General features: G+C 34.8%; 1 protein-coding gene across 4 annotated transcripts in view; it reads right to left on the bottom strand.

The window, feature by feature from the left end:
* The window catches only part of LOC106666035 (BAI1-associated protein 3), a 151,368-nt gene that overhangs the window by 57,771 nt on the left and 75,136 nt on the right, over nt 1-18,461 (bottom strand). For all 4 annotated transcript variants that reach the window (XM_014392909.2, XM_024230388.1, XM_024230391.1 and 1 more), the window contains exons 3-5: nt 10,501-10,660; nt 9,904-10,065; nt 1,884-1,950 (exon numbers count right to left, since the gene is read on the bottom strand). In XM_014392909.2, the coding sequence (XP_014248395.2) occupies nt 1,884-1,950; nt 9,904-10,065; nt 10,501-10,660 (389 nt within the window). The remainder of the gene's footprint in view (nt 1-1,883; nt 1,951-9,903; nt 10,066-10,500; nt 10,661-18,461) is intronic.

Here is an 18,461-nt window from a genome sequence, read left to right as displayed (position 1 = left end):
ATATATATATATATATATATATATATATATAATCAACTTTTATAGTCCACCCATTGAATTTGGAAACGATTAACATTAGCGAAAAAGCGAAAAATAGTCTTGTATAAACTACAAGTTAATTTTGGTTAGGAATCGCGTGGACGTGACAGATCTCATCTAGCTGGGAAATGATAATAACTTTGTTATTTCAAATAAGAATCCCATATTTTTATTATACAGTTCGATTTTAGAGCTTATTTTATGCCAGTTTTGCTGAAAGGAAATTTTTGATAGGACCGACCATTTCTGAGTTATGCCCGACGGAAGATGTATGGGGGTATGTTTTTTGCAAGAACAAGATGATCCACTGCTTTATTTTGAAAACGTAAGTAATAATCATCAAAAAATATTTATATTTATCACCATCCGTGTTGTTTTACCTTTGTCATTGATATTCGAAATTTAACTAGACATAACAGAACATCGAAATATTGATATTTTTAAATACATATTTACAATTAGATAAGAAAGCTAAAATAGAAAAATAACACTGTAACTCGGTCAAAACAAGTGAGAACGTATTTTGTGCAAAAGAAAAAAATCGGACATAACTCAGAAATAGTCTATCCTATTGTGATTTCCCTTTCAGTAAAAATGGCATAATATAAGCTCTAGAAACGAATTGTACAATAAAAATATGGGGTTCTCATTTAAAATAACAAAGTCGGTGCCATTTCCTAGCTAGATGAGAAAGTTATGTTACATCTGTACCACCACGCGATTTCTAGCCAAAATTAACTTGGGGCTTGTATAAGGCCATTTTTTGCAAAAATTAATAGTTTCCGAATTAAATTGGTGGACTATAGAGGTTGATGATATATATATAAAAGAAAATAAAGACAAAATTTATCATGTACCACGAAAGTTCTACTTAGCACTGGATCGTTGAGAAAAAGTTTGGTAGCCTGAAAACAAGCTACTATAATTTATTGTATTAACTATCTCTCTCTCATTGCAGTAGATAGTGAAAAAGAGAAAAAGAATGAAAGAAAAATATAGATATGAAGAGAGAGAGAGAGAGAGAAAGGGAGAGAGAGTGAAATAAAGTTAGTATTAATGAGAGAGTGAGAAAAGTAGTGATTGATTGAAAGACTCTGTGAGTGTGCGTGTGTTTCTCTTTCTTTCTCTCTCTCTCCCTCTCTTTATTTCTTGATCTCTCTATTTTTCTTTCATTCTTTTTCTCTTTTTCACTATCTCTGATTGAATCAGTGAAAAAGAATGAATGTGTGTAAGTTTGATCAATAGAGTGAGATAAAGTGTCCGTTTATACGCATAATTGTACGCGAGTGAGAGTGAAAAAGAGGGAGGGGAGAAAGAGTAATAGTGCAAATATGTACAAGCTTATGATGATAAAATAATGAAAAATTAGCACAAATTATGTTTCTGGACATTTGTTTAGTTTGTGCTAAGTATTTCAGAGGCAAATTGCTGTTTGCCTTAGATAATAGGTGTTTTTTTTATGAAACAAGAAATTTTTTTGGTTGTAGCAAGTTTGTAAAAGTCTGGTCAGATGTTAATTACACTCGAAAAATTTAAAACCGACGATTCTCCTCCTCCGAGCGGGTTACTGATGAAAGAAAGTAGACTCTTGTAAACGACCTAACGAAGCTCCACCCCCTTAAATCCTGGATAATTGAGATCCGGGTACCCTGTCGCTAATGGAAGGCAAACAGGCTCTCACCTACTGAAAACCTCCCCAGGTGATCCACGAGGGTGTAAAATGGATTAAACGTGTGCTTTTTCTCCAACTGATTCTAAACGGGGGCCCCGGGCTTCTCTGCTCGGGGGGATAAAATATAAACTGAAAAGCGGGACTGGGTTTGTAAATTTTTGATACCACTCACCATTTGCGTCTTTCGCTTCCAGGCCTTCAGCTTCCAAGACTATCACATTCAACACAACGATCGGCGGCTGAAAAAAATCAATCATTTAAATTGTAATAATATTAATTATCATTAAATCCATTATATTTAGTGGTCTATTGACCAAATTACTACTTTCAATTAATTAATCTTTTTATGTAAGGTTTTGGTCAAAACGAAAAAGTCAGTCACGAGCGGGATTCGAACCCACGACCTTCGGCTCAATACGCCGCTGCTCTTACCACTTGAGTTATCGTGACTAATTATTTTTATTTAAACGATGTATACAGTAGATATTTTACTTATGCCTGAGCGTTGTTAAGTGAAGTGTATTGTTTACGTTTTTTTATAGAATTCTTCATCGATATTTGTTTAAACCTAGCAGTAATTATAAAAGATCATCAATTGATTATGATGACATAATCAGTCAATCCATTCGTGATGGGAATTGACGTGAGCGGAAGCACATGTCAATTAACACGCTTTCCCGGTCTATTTGTTTTTGCATTAATACGCCTTGATGGGACAGAGATTGGGTTTTCCTCGAATTATTTCCTCCCGGCACCGAACCCTCTGCTCTCCCAAGAGATTAATACGCGGTTCGTACAATCACGCTTCTGTTCCCTACTTCGTTGTTCAAACGGAGGGCATAAACGATGTTGGAAAGGGTTTCAAGGTTTCACATATGTAAACTATTAGTTTTACTTCCATTAGTCGATGTGAAACACTCCTCTGCCTGTTTTTGTACTTTGACAGAGTCTAAATTACAATGCTTGCAAAAAGTCGATAAGGGGGTTGAATTTAAGTTTTTTTTTTACAGCATCCGACAGCTTCAGTCATTTCAGCCCCGAAGCACTAACAAAATACCGCTACACTCTCGATACAAAATCACTCCAATAGATACACCATTCATCCAGTTTGGTAGATGAAGTACGCGATATTCTTCCATCTACCTATTCACTACATTAAACTATTCTAATTTGAGGTCGATGGGATATTTTTATAAAATTTCCGCCATCAGCCCAAGTCATATACACAATCTGTGAGGCGATGGAGAAGCTACTTCGCCATCAGCCCCTCCCCATTCACACCAATAAATACATTCACTCATACAAGGCACAGAAACACAAAACACATAACTTAACTTCTACATACAATAAAAAATTCCCAATTTCCTTAAAAAGCGGAATAGGGGACTGAAACTCGCTGCTGTGTCCGAGAACCCACTTTAAATCTGGCGACATGCCTACTCGCGCCCTGTAGGGAGCCGAGACACGGCACGCTTCGTCTATGTGGGACACGTCGAGCAACATTTCTCTGCATAAGGGACATCTTCGGGGGCATTGACCCACCAGGAAGTGTCCATGTGTCAATCCCGTATGACCTATTCTTAATTTCGCAAGAACTATTCCTTCTTTACGGCTCAGATCCTCGGGGGGCCATCTGCAGGTCGTGCTCTTAACACGAAGGATCCTCTCGGATAACCCTGTCCACTAATTTGTAGTTAAAGTTGCTATTAGTATGTAAATGTAACAAAAATTATTTACAAAATGTCATAATAATAAATATTTATTCAGATATCGTGAGATGCGGTCGGGTGTCATCTCACGATATCTGAATAACTATCGATTAACGGTCACTAATCTCTACACAATAATAAATATATTTAAAAAAAAGAAAATAAATTGTAATTTACACTGTTGACAGTGCACTGTTGTAATTATCTATAACGTATAAAAACATCAAAGGTAGAGCGAGAATAGACGGACCACAAACAACCACAATCTGGAAACTGTTTATATTTTATAATATGAAATATAGTACAGAGTAAAAAAAAACTAGTCGAATTTAGGAGAAATATCAATTAATTAACGGCTGATTAATTAACAAACTAAAGTGGAAGGCAAATGAGAAAATACAATAAATTACGTTCTGAATGATTAACAAAATTTATAAACGTATAAACGAATCAATAATTGACTGCTTTATTCAAGCAAGAGCTAAGACTTGATATGTGACAGCCTTACGAATAAAACAAACAAAACTGAATGCAGTGAGGGTATAAAGAAACGAATGATTGAATAAATGAAGGAAACACTGAACAAACATACTAATGTTTGGATGAGTAGAGACACTAAAAAAAAAAAGAAAAACAAGGAACGGAAGTTTAAGTAAAGAAAAGCCAATGACTGACCAGATGTATGTTGGAATGAGAGAAAGCTTTAAATAAAGACAAAAACAAAAGAATGACGGTATATGCGAAAGCACTCAAGAAAAGACAAATGAATGATTGAGGAAATGAAAGAATCGCTGAACAAACGTACAAATGATTGAATAAGTGGAAGCACTTCATGAAAAACAAATGAATGACTAAATGTGCAAAGGCACTAAAGAATAAACAATCGAATGACTAAGTGAGTAAATTAAGGGACCAATGAATGAACAGATGAATTCTGGAATCAGAGGTGACACTAAACAAACAACGAATGAATGAATGACTGATTATTTAATGAACTAGTTAATAAACAGTTTATTGTTTGGACGAACGTAGGAACTGAATAAAAACCCAAAGAAAAACTAAATGTGTGAAGGTCCTGAAGAGTAAAGAACTAATGACCGTCTGAAATGAAAACCGTAAATAAAACCTAGTAAACAAATGTTTAGATGATTAGATGCACTGGATAAAAAGGAACAAATGACTGACTGAGAAATAAAACGATTAAAGGAACAGCCAAAAGTTCAGATAAATAGAAGCGCTAAATAAACAAGAAACGAAAGAATAAATGTGAAGACACTATACCACCAAACGAATGACTTAATAACAGCATGGAAGAAGAAACGAACAAATACTGACCTAATGAATGGTAGGAATGACAGCTGAAAGTGCGACAAAATTAAAAAATAAACCAATAAATACTAATTGAATGAACGCAGAGAAACGTACACATAGCCAACGATATGACGAACGGTTAGATAATATTTAGTCACTAAACAAAAACAAATAAATAACTGACTGAAGGTGTGACGGTACTGAAGACTAAGTAAACGAATGACTGACTGAAGAACCACGTGATGATGAAATGAACGACTAAAAAACTGTAGAATCAAGAAATAAATGGATGATTGACTGAGTGAATAACACTGCCTGAGAGAGCTCCTGCATCAAATGTTAGTAAAAACCATTTTACGGTATTACACATTAAAAACCTAAGCCGCAATAATTTGCATAAACCAATATTTCCGATAAACATGCAAATATGAACCTATCTGAATGCAGAATCGGAGCAGAGCCAAATCTAGGAATGTTTTTTTTCTCAAAGCAAAACCAATCAAAAGTTTGCCGATTGACGAGATCAAACGGGCCAAAATTACCAATCCCGTCATCCGCCCCGTCGTTCCGCGGCAATAGTTCATCCATAATTGAATTTCGAGTGAGCTAAACTGCCAGAGCGGCCTATAATTAAATCCGCTTGCGTCTGTCGGGGCGGGTGGTTAACTTCTTGTATTTAATTTGGACTGGATCGTAGATGGTTCGGAAACATTTGTGTTTCCTAATCCACCCTTAGGGACGGCTTAACAACAGGCATTAACATAGGCCCTCATTGTCCCTGTTAAACAGAGAAGCTCCGTGGCCCTCATCAGCCGGGATTAAAGGGAATTTATCTAGCAGAGAAAAACAATTCAAGAGCAATTAAAAGTAATTAGGTGACAAAGTTAGCAGATCTATAGCGAATATACCAAGGGGTTTCTAAAATTTTCTTATGTATTTAAAATTGCCAAGGGAGGTCAGTCATTTCATTTTCTTGAACGTAGGGGATTTCTTGAAAGTAATGACACCAATTTTCCTTATTTTTGCTGTTTTTTAATTGGAATTATCTCGAATGAATGAAGGATTCGTTGATGATCGTATGACCAATTGAATGGATGACTGGCTTTGGCAAATACCAAAAGACAGACGAACGGAAGGCTGACACTCAGTATATGAAAGCACCAAATAAAATCGAATTTATTGGCTCACGACTGAATGAATTTGGCAAAAGCCAAAGTTTTTTAATTATTCTACAATTTGTGGATATATTTTTAACACATGAAAATTTCAAGTATTCTTGATGGACGTCTGAGTCTTCATTTTGCCGGGACGGGCTTTTCGTGGGATGTGCCGTGGTTACATACACATATCTAAAGTGGACGTGGGTTGTATAAATATCGGTAGAAATTATTTTTTACATATCACGAATCTACCGCATTCCCGGTAAAAACGAAGCTTTATAAAAGCGTTTCCAATTCCATACGACGTGTCAAGCTTGGAAATCTGTTTATTTCCAAAGGTTATGAACCGGGTCGGCCAGTGGAATAATAAAGTTTTGAGTGTAGATTTTCACGAGAACGAATTAGAATGATTTTCGATGAAATAACTACATTTGTGCTTTGGTCGGTTCAATTGTAAACAATTCGTTATGCATAATCGTCTGCATCAGTTATTTATTATTAACATAAGCCACAATCGAAACCAGAACATTTTCAACATATGTTGAAAATTGCTGAGCATTTTGTTTTAATATTCAATAGTGAAAAATATAAGAAATTATACTTTTTTATTTCTAGTTATTCAGATATCGATTAACGGTCACTAATCTCTACACACTTTTTTATTTCGTTTATTTGATATTTACAACTGCAAATATACAAATATTGTATTACGTAAATATTTTCATATAAGGTGAATTTGCACTTTGAGTCGATAGTAGAAGTTGCCCAGTGTCACTGAAAACTCGTCAATCTTCACTCAATGAAAAATCGTCTTAAAGGATTATCTGGAAGGGTTGGAAGTGATAACTGTCGTACTAATAGATTATCGTTGGTGTTCAGTGATAGATGAAACTTTTTATAGGGGGTTTTGATGACGTTTCCCAAACGGGTGGTGTAGATCGTTATGAACAGTGTAATTTGAAACATAAAAGAGTGAATTTATAATTTATTTCAAATATTTCTTAAATTATTAAATAATTTTTTTAATTAAATTTTTTCAATAGTTAAGGTAAAGTATTTAGATTGAAAAATAAAACTGTGCTTGCTGGTGGAATTATATTTAATGAATTGATAACGTTTATTATATAAATTAATTAAAAACTGATTGAGTACGCTAAACCCACAATGCTGGCCGGCATTACAGAAGTGTTGTTCACCAGAGCCGTTCATTTTGTTCATACATTTGTAAATATTAACATTTTGTTTATAAATTTTGTTCATTGTTTAAAGAGATTATTTAAACAATTAATAATGTTTATTACATAAATTGTTTAGAAATGATTGAATAGGATAAATTCACAATGCTACTGGCATTGCGGAAGTGTTGTTCACCAGCGCCGTTCATTTCTTTTTACATTTCTTAACATTAAATTATTTTGTTTATAAAATTCTTCATTATTTTAGAAGATTAAACATTTAGATGTGATAAATGACACGGCCACAGCTGACGGAATAATATTTAAACAATTAATAATGTTTGTAATATAAATTATTTAGAACTGACTGAATAGGCTAAACCTGCAATGCTGGCCGGCATTGCAGAAGTGTTGTTCACCAGAGCCGTTCATTTGGTTTATACATATATTTACATTATTTGATATTTACAACTACAAATATGCAAATATTTGTATTAGGTAAGTATTTTCATATTAGTTGAATTTGTCGTCTGAGTAAATAGAAGAAATTGTCCACACTCCTTCACACAAAGAAACCTTTTCAATCTTTTCTCAATAAAACGATCTTGGGGCTTATTTTCCTTCACTCGTCTTGGATGATTTTTCCCTTAGGGGGGCTGGAAGTGATAACTGTAAGTAAGTAGATTGCTTTGAACGATCAATGAGTATTAAAAATTTTTATAGCGGGTTTGGATGAGATTGTACAATCGGGATGTTTAGTCGTTTTGAATAGTGTAATTTGAATTATAAAAGGGTGCTGTTACAATTTTACGGAGGACTTTGACGGATCTGATTGGCGACGTTGGGAATTGAAATGCTTGGTTGAGCCCACACTGCAAAACTGTTCGCCCAGGGAGGTCTTACAAAGTCTTGTAAATTTCTTTCTTTAATCTTTTCAATAATTTATAACGTCGGTTTGTTTCTTATCTTTTTAGTCTTTGTTGGGATTCAAAGTCAGTCGTTTATCCATGAAAAGTCCATGATAATGCACAAGGGGTAGGCAATGGGTTTGGACCAATGTTATGTTTATGGAGGGCGTAGGTATAGGTGTAGGAATCGCTGTGTCATCAGCGAAAGTGTGTGTTCTTCGGTGTATATTAAAAACAGAAATGGGCTATGTACGCTTTCCTTAGGAACACCCGCTCAAATGCTGTAGTACAGAGAATGTTTTCAGTTTCGATCGAAGGCCTGTTCTACATCCAATAGTTATGCAAATGAAAACTTCATTATTCGTTGGATTTAAAAATAGGTTTGATAAATCACAAATTGAGCTTTTTTAATTGCTTTCAAGTTAATTGATACTTATATAAATAGAAACATCATTGAGAAAGTTGATGTAAAAAAGGAATTAAGATATTAGAAACACAAACTTAATATTTTCTTGAAAAAGGTCTCGATGTTCTCATTTGAAAGTCTTTTAATATTTCTTTATTCTTCCCTCAAAATGTCGATCGAACAGTTCAATTACTTTAAGCTTTTTAAGAGCAAAAATAACGAGAAAACCATGAAAGGAGCTAATTGGATTTCTTACTCTTTTCTTAATTTTCGTTGAGCGTGCAATTCGTTGAAAGAGATTCGAGGTGTGATAAATATTTCTTTATTTATTTCCTTCTTCTAAATCATTATGAGGAGGGGACAGGAAAGGAAGGAGGAAGGTTACTTTTTAGTGCACAAAGAGAATGGGACATCTGGCTTTTCTCTCCTTTTCATCTCCTCGATGCAATTAACGTCAAGCCGGGAAAAGTTGAAACGCGTCTTGTCACACTTCGAAAATGTCGAGGAATCATTTATCACACCGTGGAAAAGCGGACGCGGTTTTCGGGGTCCGGGAAATTAATGAGACCAAAAACGTTCCACGGGCTTTTGTCGATGAAAATTTTTAATTTGATTACACATTTATTTATCTCCCAAGTGAGTGCATCACGTTGCATGTCACCTGCGCATTAATACACAATCACGGATTCGCCTTGGCACTGATAACAAAGGCATACCAGGGGAAAAAGAACCTCTTTTATTTTGTCTCTCTTAATCCCTTTCTCATATGTGAAGAAACGATATTATTTTTCAAAAACCATTTCCTTTTATATAACGCATGCCTTTCGTCCGTTCGTTTGTCGTTTAGTATTTGTTCAAATTCGACCATGCGTTCATTCAACAAAAAATCTATCATTCATTCGTTTTTCTTTGGCGTATTTGCGAATAAATAAGCATCCGAATAAACGACTGACATTAGGAAATACCAAAGGACAGACGATGAATTGGCTGTCTTTCAATGCATGAATGCACCAAATAAAACCGAATGAATGACAGATCCATTCATGGATGAACGAATGAATAGATGACTGAATTTGGCAAGTCCCAAAGGACAAAAGAATGTACGCAATGAATGAGGGAACCAAAGAAGCAAACTAATAAAAAACTAACTCAAAAAATGACTGACTTAATGAGGTAATCAACAAAATGAACGCATGAGTAGATTGACTAAATGAATGAAAAAATGATTGAAGTTAAAACAAATGAATGTGTCTCTCTCTCTCTCTCTCTCTCTCTCTCTCTGATAAAGGGTTTAGTATCACAATTCTTAAGTTAAATAGTCTGTTGATCAGATAAAGCTAAGTAATTTGTGCTGGAAACTTTTGTTGAGCTTTATAAATTTATATTTGTTGGAACAGAATAAATTAATTTTAAATGTGAAATGCTTATTCTTGTGATTGGGCACCAACATACAAAATTCAAATTTTATAAATTAAACCTGAATTTATTAAAAAAAAAGTATAGTTATTAAAAAGTAAACTTACTTTTTCCTCGGAAGCGATGGAAATAGCCCTTCGGTGTTGTTCGGAGCCAACGCCGAACGCCCTCTGGGCGTAGCCGAAGAGGTCTTCCTGGTAGTACTGGCTGGAAGCCGCCCCGACCTTATTCGTGATGGTGTACAGCACCTCGACGTACAGCTGCTCCATCTGAACAGGATGAAAAGTCGTAAGAATAAAATCCGATGGCCGATAGTACAAGAAAGGGCACTTTATTTCATGGGGGACCCTCGACGTCTAACAAGGGTGGCGAAATGGGGCAATCACTTGACCCTTTCGCGATAAGGGAAAGAGGAGGAAACGCCGTCGAGTAAACAAACAAGGAATACAACACGACCCAAGCATTAGGTTTAATAATAAACACAGCATTTACATTTTATCTAGAACAAGTTTGCCATCTTATTAAATTCTGATAAACATGCTTCCACGCTGGTTAATATAAATTTATCTTTTAATGATTAAACAGACTGTGAAAACTTTACATGACTTTTTAAACTAATATCAACTGGGTAAGATATAACGACAAAAGAAATCAAGTTTGACAACAAATTTGCTAATTTACCGTAATTTTTTTTGTTTACCGACCTCTTTCGGATGGAGGCTGGTCGTGTGCCGGAGGTTATCCGGCCTCGGTGGGCAGACTTCTTCGCCGTCGACTTCGCGGACCCGCATGAGCCTCCTGTTTTCCAGTTTCCATGAAACGGCCGTGTAACTTTCGAAAAACGAGCCATCAGTCTCCTGGACTCTGCAATTAAACACAAACACCAAAAAACGTTCCAATGAATTGTTTTCACAATGAAGATTTTATAATACAAAAAATGCGATGCAAAAATAAAAATGAAGATAAGTAAGACCGACGTTTGTGAATTGAACTTTTAGAAAAATATATTTTAAGTAAACAAATATATTACATATATTATATAAATATTATATTTTTTAGTTCTATTTTATATTCGATAATTTTACAAGGGATACTATTATCGTATTAGTTTCTCCGTCGTGATCTTTAATCTATGTCAGACCTTTTGACAGTATTTATTATTTATTTCCCATTTATTAATCAGACGATAAAAGCGCCACGGAACATAAAAAATTTAAAAAAAAAGAAAGAAATCGATTGCATTTAATAATAGTTATTCTTAACGTATTCTTCTGTGTTGCCTTAGGAGGCAATTATAATTTTTTTAAACTTGAATGCAAAATTTGTTGAAGTCGTGAGGAGCGGTCGAGAATGAGTTAGTTTAGACAAACCGCTTTTTCATTTTTGGCCGATGTTTCGACCTTTATTCGGTCATCTTCAGGCAGAACAGGTGTGGTGTCATATTAGTTTTGTGGGAAAGTGTTGTGCGATAAAACCACAGCACCAAACACATAACTTAATAACATAGGTAACCACAACACAAAACCAATATGTCATAAGAATAGCACCACACTTTATGCACTGAAGTTGACCCGAATAAAAGTCGAAACGTCAGCAAAAAAATTAAAAAGGTGTTTTTCTAAACTATCTCATGCTTGACCTCTCCTCCCGACTTCAACAAATTAGAAAACAACAGGTTACTAAGAAAATCACGCTTGAATACAAAATTAATACAAACCCCAGCAAATCTTTAGAAAAAAGGATTTAAAGGAAAAAAATAAAAACAGCGACGGTTTAATAGAAAAAATAAAGACCGCACTTAACAATCAGTTGAATTATTTCTTCTCAAAGTTCACCATGCAGAAATGATCAAAAGGACGTCCCTCGCATGTGAAAAAATAATTACACGTTAATTGTACTATTTACTGGGGCCCACCCCACACACATTTATTTTTATTTTAAACAAAAGGAATGTTGTTGTTTCCAAACGGCAGATTGAATTTTATTTTCACATTAAACAACTTTATTTGTATAGAAGAGTAGTATTTAAAAGTTTATTCAATACATAATCAACATGCGACATATTTAGCGGTACCTATCCATTTATTACAATAATTTAAGTTAACGTACATGGGAAATTAACAACAATAAACTAGGTAACTATGGAACTGACTGGATAAACATTTAACGAATCGGTATTGTCATAGCACCATAATGCAATCACCGGGTTGATTCGTGGAAGTTGTTATGCAAAAGGTCGTCTTGTCCTGAACCGAAAGAATATGAACGAGTTTATAAAGGTGCTGGTTTTTTATGTACTAAAGCATTGCTTTTGGAACACCTGAATGAAACATACTAGACCGCATCTCACGATTTCTGAATAATTATGTGATTATTATTTGATTATTTTTTCGGACAAATCCAGTTCCAGAAAGAAAGAAGATGCTGGAATTCAGGGCAGGCAGATACTGAGCCCTAGAAAAAAGGAAAATATTGAATTTCAGGACAAAGGACGACGCTGAGTTCCGGAAAAAGAAAGATGATGAGTTCGTCCTAAAGAATTTGATTTTATGGAAAGTAAGGAAATAGATTTTTGTTTTTGTATGCCTTTTCTTGAAAGAAAAGAGTTAATTGACTCAATCAAATACTTCAAAGATGAGCTCAGAGTTTTTTTCTGTCTCTCAGCATCTCTATATTTTTCTCTGATTCAGGCTGAAACACGGCATTTCACTTTCAAAGCAGTGGTAGCTTTTGCTACCAGATACATTGACAGCAAACCGATTTGCGACCGTTCATATATGGGTCATGCTCATGTAATAAATTTCTGTAAATGCTTAGTTTATCTTTGAAGTATTTGATTATGTGAAATGTACTGTAATAGTTTTTTGTTCTTGTTTGTCTTTGTTTTAACAAAAAAACAACTGGATGCTGAATTCCAGAAAAATAAAGGAGACATCTGCTGGGTTTCAGAAATATGGCAGATGCTTAGGCCCGGAAAAAAGTGCTTAGTAAAAAAAAGTCTCCAGAAAAAAGGCAAAAAAAAAAAAAAAAAAAAAAAGACGATGCTGAAACCCAGAAAAAGGACAATGCTCGATTTCAGAAAAAATAGAACATGCTGAGACACACACAGAAAAGCTCAGTTAAACAAAAAAGTACTAGATCCTGAGTTCCAGAAAAACGACAATGATTCGAGAAAAATAGAAAGATCCTGAGACCCAGAACATAAACAACGACGCTGAGTCAGAACAGAAAAAAGGATGATGCTGTCTCCGAAAGTCTCTGTGAAAGAAAAAAAAACTAGAGTCTGAGTTGCAGAAAAAAAGAAATTACTGAGTTTCAGAAAAAAAGGAACATATTGAGTCCAAGAAAGGCTTTTGATAAATTAATCTTTATTTAAAGTATTGATTGGAATGAAAAAGCTAGTGTCACGAACGGGATTCGAACCCACGACCTTCGGCACAATACGCCGCTGCTCTAACCACTTGAGCTATCGTGTCACGAGATCAAGTGGTTAGAGCAGCGGTGCATTGAGCCTAAGGTCGCGGGTTCGAATCCCGCTCGTGATAGTAACTTTTCATTTCAACCAATACCTTACCTAATAAAGATTAATTAATTAAAAGAAGTTATTTGGTCAATCGGACCACGAAATATAAAGGATTTTGGATAATTGTTTTCCAAACAAAAACCAAGAACGTTACTTTTAATTACAAAAACCCAAGAGTGGAGATAGGCCCAGTAAGTGACCCTGTGCCTGTTCAACACGATTACATTTAAAACATATATTTTTGTATATTTACTTTTACTTTCCTTGTGCATACGTTGCGATAAAACCAAACTTTAAAATACTGACGGCTGTTTTCTGAGAGATAATATAATATTTGAATAAATTTAAAAAAAACGTTAGTCTAAAATTCGGATATTTATGTGCCTGCTAGTTTAAAATTTATTTATCCGCCAATCCCTGCCTCTTGGACTATTATTAAAACGGCTAACTTGAGAGTTATTTTGGCAAGAACAACAAGCAACTTGTTCATTATGCTTACGTTGTCAACTTTTATTTAACATTAACATTACTCGTTTGTTAGTTTATATAATGTGTAAGATTATTTGTAGATCGTGAGGTGCGGTCTGGTGTTGAGATTTTAGAAAAATATTTTCTTTATCGAGCTAACGTTTCGATCTTCATTGAGATCATCTTCGGGGCTCAACGTGTTTGTTTTCCATGTAGATGTGCTATTGTTGTGTGTCGTGATGAGAGATAATGTGTAAAAATAATATGTATGTTTTATAACCTATGTATTAAGTAATTAAAATTAAATAAGTAATTTTTATGATTTTTTAATGAAATATTCCCTGCTTGATCTGAACTTTTTTAAACCAAAACGATCAATTGTCTTTTTTTCATTTTATAAGAAAAAGTATTCTTTTTTAAAAACTAATGTATTATATTAGTTTTGATTATAGGAAGTTTTTGTCGTGAAATTTAAAAAGTACATTTCGCTCCAGGCAAAGAGGAAAAGAGAACAAGAGGTCGATTGTCAAAGTTTCCAAAAGTGATAATGTATTATTTTTATAATATACATTATGGTTTGTTAAGCTTGTTATCTTACCCCTAATATTATTATTACGCTTAGGGAGGGTTTAACGGTTCAATTTCATGAGTTTATAGAGCATTAATGAACAACTTTCTTCGTAAACTGTCATAGCAGGAAAACTTTTAATTATGCTGTGTAATTTGATTTATTTACGACACCTGAGTATCAACGGAAATACTAACACGTTTGTGTTGGCTTTATGAATGAATTAGGTGGTTATTTTTTTAAAATTTATGAATTTGTTTTTGGCGATTGGATATTTTTCTTTCGATAACAATTGTGTTCTTTGTTGTTGTTCTCTTTATATTAATTTGTCACGTTCGGAGTACGTGTCATCTCTGGGTCACAGTTCAGCTTTTTAAAAGTGACACACTTCTCAGGGTAGATAAGTAGGAAATAAGGTTGGATTCGCCTCCGCCCTCGGCCCAACTGAGGCGTTTCTCCTTAAGCCCTTTTTGTAGAAGTTAAGCCCAATTTATATCTGAGACGAGGCACTTTTACAAAACGCTTTCAAAAAGCAAGTTCTCCCCCCCCCGTCTTGGCGGAATAAAGTCTCAAATTAAACTGAGGCGCCCAACCGTTACTTATTATGAGTGAGAATTTTTATTTTTTTCAACGGTAAAGGGGGCGTGAAATAATGAGCTCTGTAAATTCATCATAAACTAAATGTCAGCGGGTCTGAAGTTATAATGATCAACAACGCTCCCGGAACTTTGTGAATACAGAAAAAGTTGGAGCCGTGAAAAATGAAAACCGGACATAGAAATCCGACTGACTCATCTAATATTTTATGAAATTGTGGATATTAAATATTTTTAATAAAGGACCACAAGAAACTATTTCACACAACACACAGATTATATATATGTCTAAGTTGTGAGACTCTCTTTTTTGGCGTGTAACGTCACGGTTCTCGTCCTTCTAGCTCCATGGGGTTTGACGAGTGTTAAAACAAACTCCACTTTTTTTTTACCGTGTGACGTCATTGCTCACGTCCTTCCAGCTTCATAGGGTTAGACGAGGGTTAAAACAAAATCCACTTTTGTTTTTACCGTGTGACGTCATTGCTCACGTCCTTCCAGCTTCATGGGGTTTGACGAGGGTAAAGACACACCCCTCTTTTGTTTTTGGCGTATGACGACACGGTTCTCGTCCTTCTAGCTTCATGGGGTTTGACGAGGGTTAAAACAAAATCCACTTTTGTTTTTACCGTGTGACGTCATTGCTCACGTCCTTCCAGCTTCATGGGGTTTGACGAGGGTAAAGACACACCCCTCTATTGTCCTTGGCGTATGACGTCACTGTTCTCGTCCTTCTAGCTTCATAGGGTTTGACGAGGGTTAAGACACACCCGTTTTTTGTTTTTGGCGTGTAAGGTGATTGATCTCTGTTATCATTCATCATCATGAAGTTTGAAGATGTTGTGACACCCCTATTTCCTTTTCGACGTGATAGGTCACCGTTCTGTCATTGTTCATCACCAGGGTGTTAGAAGATGTGTTACTCCATCTTTCGTTTTTGGCTTTTGATATCACCGTTCTCTTCCCTTTATCTCAAAGAGGCTTGACGAGGGATGAAACTCCATCTTTTGTTTTTTGCTTGTATATCACCGTTAGCTTTCTTTAACTAAACTGTATGAACATTATTTTTGGGTCGTAAAGTCCCTCTTTTTTTCCATCCCTCACCATATGGTTTGACGAGTATTCACCGCTATTATTTTTTGGCATCTGACATCACTATTTGATGAGATTGGGAAACCTAACTTTTTTTGCTATTGGGCCCAACGGGTACTGTCTCACGTTTTCTTTTTGCTGTGTGAGAGCTCACTTAGAGCAAGGCCAAATCTGCATAAAGCAAATAAAACAGGTTTTCCTGTCCTTTGACTTCTATATTTATTACCTAACAAAAAATAGTTTATAAATTGTCATAAAGTTGTCGTTCATAACAGTGAATATTATTATTTTTCTTGAAAAGTTCCGTTTCGGAAAGTTTGGCTTAAATGTTTATTTGTGTAAAGAGCAAAGTTGAGATTTTTGTAAAAAAAGTGGTCTTTCAGCTTTTGCATTATCTCCCTAGCTTTTATAAGCTGATTGAATATTCAGTGCTTTTAAAAATGAATTCTCGTGATTAAGTTCTGCACCGGTGTGAATTTTTAACTTTTCCCTGTATCACACGGGACAAAGTCTAAAGGGAATCTGTAGTCTTGATCGAATTTTCAAGAGTTTCAAGTAGGGCACAAAGGAAACTTCCTTCATCACGGATGTACAATGAGTTTTGCGCCCTCCGTCACAACTTATTCCTGAGATGGTCTAGTTAGAATAATTGCGCTTTTTTTATAACTCATGAATTGTTGATTGATGAACATTAAAACAGATCAGTATTTAATAAATATAGATTTTTTTCCCGAAAATATGGAATAAATCCATAGAAAATAAATACAAACTGACACGACGAGAATAAAAGATTCTACGGACAACCGCTTGAAAGACCAAGAAACCAATTTAATCGTGGAGGTTCATCCATAAATCCTTTGTGGAGCGATTGCCCCGAGGAGGTGAGAAATCGAAGAGACTCGCAGAATATTGGCTGCAATTTATCCAAGGCTTGCACAGATGTAAGATATATTTGATATATTTTTAACAACGGCGTTAAAATCCACCTGTAGAGAAAGAAAATCATCTAGTAAAATAGCTATTTCGGTTTTTTAAGAAATTATATTCCACACATTAAACTTTTAAGATACTGTAATACAAAATTACTTATGTATAAAGGGTGTCATTATGAGAAGGCATGGCCGAAATTCTTTTGAACCAATGACGCTATAAAAAAACAAAACAAAAATACGTCTTTGATATTTTTTAGTCTAGTTACAAATTTTTACATTTTTTGGAGAAAAATTATACAGGGCACCTCAAGTTTAGTTCTACACTTTCATATACGACCGTATACATCCTGATACATTATTTAATAGGGTTTTTCACGCTGAAAACAATGGTGCAATCGGATTTTAAAGTTATGGCAAAAAATTTGAAAAAGCCCATTTCATTTGTTTCGTTGTTAATTGCAATCATTTGTTTCTTCACTAAACTGAACATTAATTGCCTTTATTGTTTAAATTCTGTAATTTTTTTTTGTCAAACTCGCATTGTGAGAGCAAATCTTAATTTCTGGAAGTAAATAAATTTGACAATAGTGCCTATTCGTTACATTCAGTATTCGATTCAAAATGAACCGAAGAGCACATTTTTCCGATCAACAGAGAGCTGATGTGTACGACTGCTTTATTTATAGGGGTCGTATTGCGCGTCGTGCAATCAGAAATTTTCTAATCGCCTCAGAGAAAGCCACAAAAAAGTTTATTCGTGTTACCAAGAAACCTGCTGCGAATTTCGACGAGGAGCTTAATATTTTACTGTGTGTTCGCGAAAATCCGCATTCCTATCTCCGCAATGTTGTATGGGTTTTAGGTTTTTCAAGTAATACAATTAGAAATGTACTCCGGACTTACAATTCTAAGCCGTATCGCTCTGATCTTCCCCAGGGACTTCGGTACTCTGATTATGAAAGGCTAGAACAACAAGAATAAGAAAAAGCTAGAACAGACAAAACCCTGGGAATAGATCCCGTATGAATGTTTTTTTTTTTCAAAACTCACAGCCGATTTTGTAGGGACAGATAATAACTTTGTTTAACCAAATTTTTAACGGTAAAAGTTTCCCCTCATATAGTCAATTCTGTTTCCACTTGTAAAGAAAGGAAACCCAGAAGTAGCGGTAAATTATAAGTATATTCCTTCCTAAATAGAATAGTTAAAATATTTACGAAAACTAGAAATATATACAGGGTGTCCTTTTTAGATAGCCTGACTGACTTTCTGTTTGACCAATGACACTATAGAAAAGGTGCTTAATATTTTTTAGTTCAGTTGCAAATTTTTTCTTTTTTTGGAGAAAAACTATACAGGATATCTCAGGCCCAGTTCAACTCCAAAATTTCAAATACCACCCTATATATTGTGACACGTCATTTTAAATAATTTTTTACGCTGAAAACACTGGTGCAATCAGATTTTAAATTGATCAAAAAATGAC

The sequence above is a fragment of the Cimex lectularius genome, unplaced genomic scaffold (genome assembly GCF_000648675.2).
Source record: "Cimex lectularius strain Harlan isolate CLEC.00 unplaced genomic scaffold, Clec_2.1 scaffold49, whole genome shotgun sequence".
Lineage (NCBI taxonomy): Eukaryota > Metazoa > Arthropoda > Insecta > Hemiptera > Cimicidae > Cimex > Cimex lectularius.
Note: the sequence above shows the minus strand (reverse complement) of the source record. Positions and strands in the feature narration are given on the sequence as shown.